Genomic DNA, 11,048 nt, shown 5'->3' with positions numbered 1-11,048 from the left:
AAGTAGCTAACTCTAAACTTATCTGCATGAGATAATATTATAGAGTTTCAAATTGTGCGGGCAGTTGTCTTGACCTAATTAATTCTCAAAAAAATCATAGAAGTTGTTGCTAGAAGAGTGGTGGGTGAACCAATGCAGGGGAAATGTGAAGGAGAGCAAGGGCTGAAGCTGTAGTTGCTGCACATTCGGAACAGACGTTAGGCGCCTCTCGCCTCCCTGGGCCGAGAGCTGCAGGCTCGTGCCCCTCTGGCGCGGGACGCTGGTTGCTGGGGGACACAAGTATCCTACGTGGAAGCTGCGCGAGGGACGGTTGTGTGTGAACGCAGCATCGCTTATCCCTCCGCAATGGCGTGATGGGGTCTCTCACCTCCACCAAACCCTGTAAAGGGGGTAGTTGTTTCCAGGGATATCTCTCCCTCACAATCAAATGGCAGAGTGGAAGGCATGGGAAGACACTTGGAGCTGCTGTCAGGAGCAGCTCCTGTAGGATGAATCACGGGCCTTTTCTCCGTGAGCGGCTCCTCGCTGCTCCCTTCTTGCTGGAGGCTCATGGCGAGGGGCGCGGGCTGAACCCAGGCAGCCACGGCAGCGGGTGGCACTGAGGATGAGGCAGCTGCCCCCCTCTGACACGTGGTGTCATGGTGGTAGGACACCAGCTCATTGCTGAAGTTGACCCTCTCCACGGTGGACCTGGCTGTGCCACAGCAGAAGCACCGGCAGCCCAGGAGGCTGCTGAATGCCCGTCTGAAGTCCGCGTTGAAGGCGTAGATCACAGGGTTCACGGAGGAGTTGGCCCAGCCGAACCACGTGAAGATGTTGAAGACAGTCTGGCCAATGCAGGGAGAAGGCCCTTTGTGGCCACTCTCTGGTGCAGGCTGGCAGAAAGGCAGCAGGCAGTTGAGCAGGAAGAAGGGCAACCAGCAGCAAACGAAGACACCCATGATGATGGAGAGGGTCTGCAGTACCTTGGTCTCCTTGCGCAGGCAGCTCCTCAAAGAGGATGCAGGGTCCTTGCCAAGGGCTGGGCACTGCCCCACTGCGCGCTCGAGGCTGGAGATGCGGCGAATCTGGGCCTGGGCGATTCGGTAGATGCGGGTATAGGTGATGATCATGATCGCCACGGGGATGTAGAAGCTGATAAGAGAGGAGGTGATGGCATAAGTGCGGTTCAGGCGGACATCACAGCGGGGCATCCCAGGCAACCGGGACCCCAGAGGCCTCCTGTCCTGGGCTTTATGCCAGTGTAGCTGCACTGGGATGAAGGAGATGAGGATGGAGAGGGCCCAAGCCATGGCTATCATGGTGCAGGCCAGGCGCTGCGTCATCCTGCGCTCATAGCGGAAGGGGCTGGCGATGGCCCAGTACCGGTCCAGACTGATGATGCAGAGGTGGAGGATGGAGGCGGTGGAGCACATGATGTCGAAGGCCACCCAGGTGTCACAAAAGTGGCTGCCAAAGAGCCACAAGCCACCGGCCACCTCCGTGACCGCCCTCCAGGGCATCACCAGCAGGGCCACGCATAGGTCGGAGATGGCCAGCGACAGCACGAACCAGTTGGTGACCTTGGCGCGCAGGTGGCGGAAGCGCAGGACGGCTGCGCACACCAGCGCGTTGCCCAGCACCGTGCTGAGCACCAGGGCGCCCAGCAGGCAGCCCGTGAGCGCCCGCAGGGCCCGCGGGCCCCCCGCCGCCGCCGCCTCCATGCAGGGTGCCCCCCGCGCCGCGCATGTCGCCCCCGGCCGCCTCGGGCGCCCCGCGGGTACTCACCGCCGCGCGGGCGCCCCCCGCGCTGCCCGCGCGGAGCCCCGCGGCGCCGCTGCCGCCCGGCCGCCGGGAGGCGGTGACGGCGCCGCCCCGCCTGGCGCCGCGCGGGCCGGGTGCGCTCGCGCCGGGCCGCGCTCGCCGAGGGGGCAGCTCCGCGCGCCGCGGTGCGCGCCCGCTGCGGGCGCCGTCCGGGCATCGCCCTCTGGAGAGCGCGGGCGCGGCCGGCCTCGTGCGGGCGGCGGGGCGCCCCGCGTGTCCCGCAGCCGGGGCACGCTTCCGTTTGCCGAGGAATTTACACTGCTGTCAAATCTGGATGTGGGGAGCTGTCTGTTCGTTAAAACACGTTTTGCTCGTCTTCATATATAATATATATATATGTATTAATTGAAATCCTATGTTGTAAAAGCAAGCGCACAGAAACCTAAAGCGTCTCTCGTTCTGTCTTTTTTCAAATTTTGGCAGAAGGTGCTTGACACATTTCCTCAGATATGAGCACCCAAGAGCTGCCTATTCCAGCCAAAGAGGTTTTCTGATTATTTCAGTACTCTCCCCTTTGCATTTATAATTATATACATATTGTCATATAAATGTGTCCTGCATACACTTACAGGCTATTTTCAGTTAAGTATCCTAATGCAAATAGGGTATGATCCTTTATTTGGAAGAATTTTCATGGTAATCCTGTCGTGGAAAAAAAAAAAGATAAGGGGAATATGAGTGGAAGAGATCAGTTCATATAATTCAGTTAATATGGTAAACAGGTAGTGTTTTTAGATGAGGTATTTTATATTTTCTATTCTGCCTGATGATTAAACTTACTTTATCTGCTGATACCATTATAACTAATTTTTAGGTCGATAAGTATCTGATTTCTATCATACTGTTATAACATTCCTGATGATTAGAATGGAGACTGGAAATAGAAAAATAAAATAATAAAATAATAATAAAAAGCAAAGCTGGCAGCTTTTCCTGTAAAAATCAACATATTTAAGAGGAACTAGCTTGTATCACTTCATAACAGATTGTTACTAATTAGTCATGTTTTTTAACGATTCTGGTTGCTTTGTGCCTTGGAGGCTGTAGTCTTCGCAATGAAGCCCCTTGTGTTGTCCCTAATACAGCACTGGAAGTTGGAATACATTTCTGGTTAGTGTGTTTGACTGTAAAACTAGTTCATAATTAAAACAATTTATATACAATGTCTCTGTTAAAATATTATACTTTTCTTACAAAAGTAGTAGCTGTTAAAATAACGAAGGCTGTAAAATAAGACCCTACCTTTCTTGCAGACATACATGGATTTTATTGACATTCCAAACTGTAGTGGCTCTCTGACTTTCATTGCAACACTAAGAAAGGACTAAAACTTAGTTTGTAAGACTTATCTATACACTTGCTGATTTTACTCAAATATATTTGTTTCAATTTAACAATCAATAACATGACCTAAGAACAGACTATTCTTGCAAAGAATTGTGAAGGGAACCGCAGAGGGATTTCAGAGAACATCGCACTGAAGAGGAAAGAGCAATCAGTGCCTTTGCATACTCAGCAGATAGTAGCGCTACAGGGCGCTGTAGCAGCCAGTAACTGGCGTTCTCCCTATACAACAAAACAACTGGTTTGAGTGTCTCCGTGTACCTCCAGTTGCCAGGATCCCATTACAGCTTACAAACGTACTGAATTAATATTTCTATGTCTTCCTTAACCTTCATTAAAATGGGAAGTGATCATGCTGCCTTGTGTGCCTATGGTGGGTGCTCCATCTCAAAATTATGAGGCACTTGATCAAAATCAAATCTGACTAATAAGCAGAGATCTCACAGATTTGATTTTCTTATGGTTATAATTAAAATAGCCATCTGGGTAGACATAAGAATGCCTCTTAATAGCTTAGTTGATAGACAGGGTGCAGTGAGGTCTCAACCTTTACTAAATGCAAAAGAATCTGTACAGAGAGAGACATTATGACTCTGGAGACAACATTGACAGATGCATTCACCTTCTCAGATACCAGAAAAATCCAACCACAAGATGTGAATGCACAGGAAGCCATACAGTGAGTCAGTGACAAAGACAGGAATAGAAACGTCGTCCAAGTCTTATTCCTATGTTGAGCATAGTGGAGTGAAGAAAAAGCTTATTGGAGAGGCGCGGAAAAAGCACGATCCTGCATGAAAATTAGTGTGTGCACTAAGCTGAAAATGCCACAAATTTTGCATGTTGCATCTGTCAACATTTATCGCATTAAGCGTAGTCTGGATAGGATAAGAAGGATCTGAGCAAAATAATGTAAAAGATTAATAAAGTGTATAAAATAATGCCTCTTGCAACTCCAGAGTTCATTCCATTTATGAAAAAGTGAATTTATCCAGCCCATATATATAAAATCTACTACGAAGTATGTAAGTGTATGTAATCTCTCTGTTCTATATTCTGTATTTCAAAAAAGCAGTTGTTGTATTCAGAATCTTCTCCAAGAAAAGAAAGAAGGGAGTCTGATCAGACAGTTCTATGTAAGAATTCACAGCCAGTTTTCTTCTCATCTTACTTCTCCCCTGTAAAATTATCTCATCTTAGACTCAAGGCTTACATATTTTTAGTACCTATTATGATTAAGAAGATATCTGATTCAGAACGTAATTTTAAGCCTTTCATTTTGGTTTAGATTTTCTCAGTTTAGAGACTTTCGCTTGCTTTAGAATGTGCATCTGAAAATCAATTAAATTTTTCTTCTTTTGCCAATGTCCCCACAATGTGTGAGGCAGCTTTTTGAGAGAAGATGACTTTTTTTTTCTGAGGATATAAAAATGGACTTTCTGTCTATGGGGGACAGGATTTAGCACTCAGCATTAGGAAGCAAAATTTAATCTGTACTCAGAACCAATTCACTTAAAAGAACTTCAAGTGGCCATTGCATTAACTTTCATTTTGGTTTGGTTTGTGTTTTCTCAGGTTCTTAATGATACTGTGAATTAGTAACTGCAAACTGCCTAGTGCCTAGAGGATGTGATGCACAATAGCCACTGAATTCTAGTGTTTCACAGTGTTTCAGTCTCTAGTCTTTGCACAAGTCTGCATGCAGCCACCAACGCGACTGGTGGACGGACATGGTCAGACCACAGGGAGGTGATGCACAGTTCTCCCTGTCCCAAAGTAATGACCGTGCCACTACCACCAGGAAGACCTGGGGCTTGCATGACCCGAACAGTTAGATGTAGCAGAATATAAGCAAGACAGAAGTAATGCTGGAAGGCAGGTAAAAGCCTTCTGAAGGCTTCACGACAGCCTTTTTAAGGCCTGTATCCATTCTTCTTTGAAGATCCCCCATCGCTACTATGTACCCAACCTGTGCTTTGAAAGAACCTTTGGATTCTTGCTGAATTCTCATTTGCTTTGCTATTGTGTAGGCCAGATGGCTCTTCCATAATAGTAAACAGTAGCAAACCTAAATTACTCTGCCTGCTAAGGGTGATTTCCAGGTAACTACCTCTCCATCCCTGTGTGTTTGCTGACATTGACAACAGGAATATTGAGATACACTAGTCTCTAGTTTTTCAGTATGTTGCTGATGATACCCAGAGGGAAGAGACTAACTCTCTACTTAGGTGTACTGGCCAGCAAATAACATGGAGCTTTCATGAAGAAGTGACTATCAATAACCTGGAAAGCTTTTCAGCACCTAGCAAAGGAAAATACAGCTTAACCTGTTACATACTCGAGAAAGTTTTGACACTGTGTCTGAAGCACAGAAAGCGTAAGAACACCCTAGCAAAGCACCACAGGCTGAATTGTCTTAACATAGGCTTATAACATGTTTTATCCACAAGGATTGTAATTTATTCTAGGAGTGAAGCGCGGCAGAGAATGCTCTGTGGAGAAGCTTGCGGCATGTGGGAGTCTGCCAAACATAATGGCTCTGAGCTGCTTAATTAATTGTTAGTTATAAAGTGTGAAGAGATGTTGGCCAGAAGGCTTGTATTAAAAGTGCAAACTGTTATTAGTAGGGTGTAAGGATGTTCTTGCCAAAGTAGCATTTCCAAAGAAACTAGAACCTCTGGAGTGAAATGCCAAAGAGCACAACTATAGTGCAAATACGTGAATATCTGTGATTTGGGGGGCCCTGGAGTACAGTTGTTCATATGTATTGATTTGAGGAAGCCATTCCACGTTTTAATTACTGAAATAATGAAACAGCACAAAGAAAGCAATAGCCACATACTGATCATATTTGTAACCAATAAATGTATATTTATTATCACTATTTGGCACAGGAGGTAGGATAATATCTGAGGCCTTTCTATGTTGTTCATATGAAGAGAAACTAGAAATGGGCACTGGCTTGTTTTTGTACAGTGCTGTTTCTCAGCTGTTGGGACCAAATTATAAACTGACAATTATAAATTGTTCATAATTTCCAAAACTGCTGAGAATATCTGATTTATTGGTTGCAGGTAGGAATTGGAGGTGACCACAGGAACTTGCTTAAAAGCATGAGAATAGTCATCCTAGTTCAGACCAAGGGTCTGTTAATCCCATACCCTGTCACTAAGCCCGGTCTAGAGGCTGGGTCTCCCTTACCACTGCCATGAAAATGTCTGAGTCTCCGAAGGAGGGTGAGCAGCTGCATAAGCTCTGTATCAGTGGCCTCAGCTTTGAAGCGATGGATAAGAGCCCCTGAAACTGCTCTGAGCAGTGGCCCTCCTGGGTCAGCTGTGCCTTGCTGCATCTCTGAGCAAGTGCTTGTCCAATGTCTCCTTGAATCTCTGTAAATGTCTTTCCACTTTTTGGCAGGGGCTGTCAGTTTGGTGGGGATGTCAGGTCATCACATTCTGCATTTCACTGGTATGTTCTTGCTCCTGAATAGATACCTCAAGATTTTCTCAGTACTGACCACCCAGTAGTGTGGTCTCAGTTCAAATCCACAGGCACCGCACAGCAAAGAATGAAGAGTTGTTGGTTTGAAAGGTGCAGCTGGAGACAGGGGCTTTTCCTAATGAGGGGCTCTGTTGAAAAGGTCGCCTGTCAAAACCAGTCATCAATGTAGACAGACCTAGGTCTCTATTGCCTGTGTATTTATTTGACAACCAAGAAGTTTGCCTCTCTCGGACATCAAGAATGAATCACTGCAGCATACTAGAAATCTTTGGAACCTAGTGAGGTTAAGAGGGAATGTGTAAAGTGCAATCACTGCCGATCCCTTGTTAACAGTGTAGGAAATCTCCAGGTTAAGATGGGTAAAATAGCACTAAGTTTTATGGTTGTTTTAATCCTTTTGATCAAACAGTATTTACCCTTCCTGTGTACCCTTCCTGTGTCAAGCTGTCAGGTGCTGTTTGGGATATTCCTCTTGGTGATAGTTTGACAGCACAAGTTGACAGCACAAGTTGCACAGCCTCCCGGCGCCGCACACGGAACGCCTCGCTCGCCCCGCACACATGGGGCGGCCTCTGCAGCGCCCACGAGGGAGGCTTGTTCGGTGGGCACAGTGATCAGCCTCCTGCGTATCCGAGATCACCCTGACCACAGTGTAGAATAAATAATTTTTAAAAAATAATAATTACATGGGCAAAGAGCGTAATTAGCCCATCTTTGCTCCTGGCTTGTTTTGCCTGAAGTAGCCTAACAAGCAGTCCCACAAGCAGTTCAGCTGGCATACCTGAAGAATAGGTAATCTTGGTGTTTTGGGACATTTTCCCAAGCAGCTGAGGTCAATAGGTCCTTTATTTGCCACAGCTGTAGGTGGATGAGGCTGCATGTTGGCTGTCAAGATCACAGCAAGACAAAACAAAAAAATGGCTGCTTGAGCAGGGGGTTTGGACTAGATGATCTCTCGAGGTTCCTCCCAACCTCAGCCATTCTGTGATTCTGTGTGATTCTGTGAAATCTGATTCTAGTTTCTTCTCCAACCCCTGAGATCCCAAGTGTTCACTGATTATTTTTGTCAAAAGGGGTAATAAGTCTCATCTCACATATAAAACATCCCATGCTGCATGCCTGAGATAAGAAGTATGTTTAAAAGATGACAAGAAGGAGAAGAAAACCATCATAAGCTTATTTGTGAGTTTATTTATTTATTAAAATTAGGCTAGGCAGGACTTATATTGTAAAGTCCTAACAATAAGCACAAGGAAATGTATTGTTGTATGTATGTATGTATATATATATATGTTTTTTTTTTTTTTTTTTTTTTTTTTTTTTTTTTTTTGTGAAGATTCCCCCTTTAAACTTTTCTTTCTAGAATTCCCATGAACAGGCAAAATCTTTTAAAGAGGGCACCTCTTCAACCCAGCTGTTTCCATTTTGCCAATGGGGCCTTCCCCCACCCTGGGCATGCTCCGCCTGCCTGCCTTTAAGAGCAGGCACCTCAGCAAGACTCAGGCCTTTGGAAGGTGGACTTTCCAAATGGAGGAGTCTTCTGGCCACCAAGAAGGGTTTCCAAAAGAGCTCTACTTTCCCTGTTACCAGCGGTGAGCGTTTATTGTAGTAGTGTGAGAGCAACCTGCTTGTGCTGGGGCTCCTCGTGCTGGGAAGCGTGGTAGCCCCACAGCCTTGCAGGTGCCTGTGGCGTTGACAGCTCTGGGGACTGCAGGTCTTTTGGCCTCAGACTTTTGGTATTGTCTGGTCGCTAGAGAGGAAGAAGGAGAAATAAATCATGTTTCCTCTTGCCTGAGAGAAGCGCCAGGAAGCGTGGTCAGTGATTCCCACATTCTCCTGTATCTTCCCTTCATCCCTGGTACGAAGGGGCAATGCTGGAAGCCCCATCACTGCTGTGTGGGGAGTGACTAGGGGGCTTCTGCGCTGACCGCTCCCCTTTCCCAAAGCCCATCCCCAGTTCTGCTCCAGTGTCTGTAACTGTAATAATTGTAATAAGAGCCCCAGACAGGAGCAGAGAGGTTCTTGCTGGCAGTGCTGCAAGGAAACGCTGTGTTCTGGAGCACTGGCTTAGACTTAGCTTTAGGCTTAGGTCTAGGCGGGTGTTAGTTAACTCTGCCTTGGCAGGAGGGACCTGGCGGCGAGTTTCGGGCTTTCCTTGTGGTAAAGGGTATGCGGAATGCAGAGGGAATGCGGTAAAGGGGAGGCGCCTACGGGGGCAGCCTTTAGACGGACTACGGTAAAGGCGGAGCGGCGGCCGTCAGGCCCCTCCCCAGCCACTCGGCATCTCTATGGTCCCGGATGCGGTGGCGGGCGCCTTTCCTGCCGCTCTCTCTATGGTGCCTTCCGGGGGGAAGGGCGGCTGGCGGCGCCGCGCGCCTGCGTGAGCCGCCCCTGAGCCGCCACCGCGGAGCGAGGCGGCAGCGGCGCCCGCGCCCCGGCGCCCGCCGCCCCCGGCACCGGCAGATGGTGGGTCCGGAGGATGCGGGCGCTCCGGGCGGCGCAGCCGTGCTTCCCGCGGGCCGGCAGGCGGCGGCGGCGGCCGAGGAGGCGGAGGAGGAGGAGGACGGCGAGCGGGATGGGAGCCGGCGCCTGAGCCGGCAGAGCGGCGGCGCGGGGCCGCAGCGGCTGCTGCTGCAGCGGTACCTGGCGGCGGCGGGCGCGAAGCGCGGCCCGGACAAGGCCGCCAACGGCGCCGCTTGCGCCGCGGGCCCCCGCGCCAGGATGAGCAACGGGGACGCGGGCTTCCTGCTGCCGCCGCCCGCCGAGCCGCCGCCGCCGGCCGCGCCGGGGCCGGAGGAGGCTGCGCGGCTGCAGAACGGCGGCTTCCTCCTGTGCCGGCCCGAGGCCGGGCCCGAGGCGGGCGGCGGCGCCGCCCTGGAGGAGCCGCTGCGGAGCTGCCGTCTGCGCGCCGAGGCGGAGCGGCGCGGCAGCCCCGAGCCCGCGGCGCGGGCGGCCCGGGGCTGGGCGGCGCCCGCCGCCTTCACGGACGTTCACCTGGGCTCCCGCAACACGTACGAGGTCTCGAGCCGCCGCCGCAGCGCCCCGGAGCACCTGCCCCCCGGCGCGGCGCCGCCGCCGCAGGAGCCGCCCGAGCGCGCCCGGCGCGGGGGCGGCACCGCCAGCAGCTTCGCCGACTTCTTCAGCAGGTAACGCGGCGGGGAAGGGGCGGCCCGGGCCGGAGCTCGCACGGCCCGGCGGCTGCAGCCCGTGCAGCGCGTGTGTCCCCGGTGCTGCGGCCGAGAGGTGCCTCTGCTGCCGCAAACTGCGTGCGCGGAGTTCTGCTCCTGTGCCGGGCTGTCTTGCTGTCTGCACAAACACAGTGATGCTAATTAAACATCGTAGGCGTTTAAGGTGAAATCTGTCGTGTTTGGAAGCCACTTTGAGGTGACTTGAGTCTCCTTGTGAAAGTTGCTGAGAAGTAGTAAGAGCTTCGTGGCGTTACTGGCAGCGTAGCAAGGGAGCTGCTGCTTTGCTTTATTCCAAAGCATGGTTTGGGAAGCTGCATGCGCGAGGCTCTGCTCAGCTCTCTGGGCTTGTGTTAAGTTTCTAAAACAAAAACTTTGACACATCATACGCAGAGGCTGCGGATACTGAGTCCCGCTCCTGAGTATACTCCAGGAAATTCACCTTGCCTGTAGTAACATCCTCTGTGTTGCTTCTCTGGGCACAGAGAGGGGAGCACGAATGGGTCAGAGAGGGAAGTTTAATTTCCCAGTTTCCAACTTCCATTCTTTGAAGCCCTGGGCTTAAAGGTACTGTGTGACAGTTGCTCTGGTAACACGATGTGTCTCTTCAGTGTTTTGAGAAGGCAGATTAAGAGTAACTTTACTAACTGATATGAAAGAAGAGGGCTTTGATCTCTGGGGATGACCCCATATTGAGAAAGAAGTCTTCTCTGTCAACACTCAGGAAAGGGATACAGGGAATTCCTGCCACAGGATTAGGCAGTGGCAGTTATGGGGCATTTGCCTCTCCTTCGTTTCAAGGACAAATTGAGAGATGTTCTTCGATCGCCACCGTTTCTGCTTAGTCGTCTTCCCCGTCCTCCTCTTCATGTTACGTAGAGTGGGTGCTCTGCCTTCCTTGTGCCTCGTTGCTTGAGCTCTTTAACCAGTAGCATTGGTGCTGGCTGTTTTTTATCCTGGAGCAGTAATAGCTTGATGAAATTCTCCAGAACTTAGTCTGCTAGAGAGGACTGACCTCGGTCTGCAGTTGAAGTTGTCATCAGCGTATACTAACACTTGCTGTTTTCAGGAAGGATTTGGATATTACATGGAAAAACTTAATTACGTCCACCCTGGCAAAAGTTATAGTGCTGGCACCTCTGAAAGAAGGATTCAGCAATGAGCTGAGTTTAGCCCCTTGCAGGTCCGGGTGTCATCTGTCCACATGTGCTCAGCTTT

The 11,048-nt window shown here is 50.0% G+C and overlaps 2 protein-coding genes across 3 annotated transcripts in view; one reads left to right on the top strand and one right to left on the bottom strand.

Annotated features, from left to right (window-relative positions):
• Positions 1-289: 289 nt before the first annotated feature.
• Positions 290-1,703, bottom strand: LOC104564736 (D(1)-like dopamine receptor). Its single transcript, XM_010211369.2, has one exon. It carries the CDS (start codon positions 1,701-1,703, stop codon positions 333-335), a length of 1,371 nt encoding a protein of 456 aa, XP_010209671.2. The 3' UTR covers positions 290-332.
• Positions 1,704-8,173: 6,470 nt separating this feature from the next.
• The window catches only part of TBC1D12 (TBC1 domain family member 12), a 39,644-nt gene continuing 36,769 nt past the window's right edge, over positions 8,174-11,048 (top strand). The window contains exon 1 of one of the 2 annotated variants that reach the window (XM_088528730.1): positions 8,174-8,237. Coding sequence is in view for 1 of the 2 variants with exons in the window: in XM_088528729.1 (XP_088384855.1) it covers positions 9,109-9,791 (683 nt within the window). In the remaining variant the exon portion in view is untranslated. Of the gene's footprint in view, positions 8,238-9,061; positions 9,792-11,048 lie in introns of those variants that run through there. The other variant, XM_088528729.1, reaches the window with a different exon arrangement.

Source organism: Tinamus guttatus, unplaced genomic scaffold (assembly GCF_059628265.1).
Source record: "Tinamus guttatus ecotype Peru unplaced genomic scaffold, ASM5962826v1 Tinamus_guttatus_pri_ptg000314l, whole genome shotgun sequence".
NCBI lineage: Eukaryota > Metazoa > Chordata > Aves > Tinamiformes > Tinamidae > Tinamus > Tinamus guttatus.
This window is presented reverse-complemented; position numbering and strand designations above follow the sequence as displayed.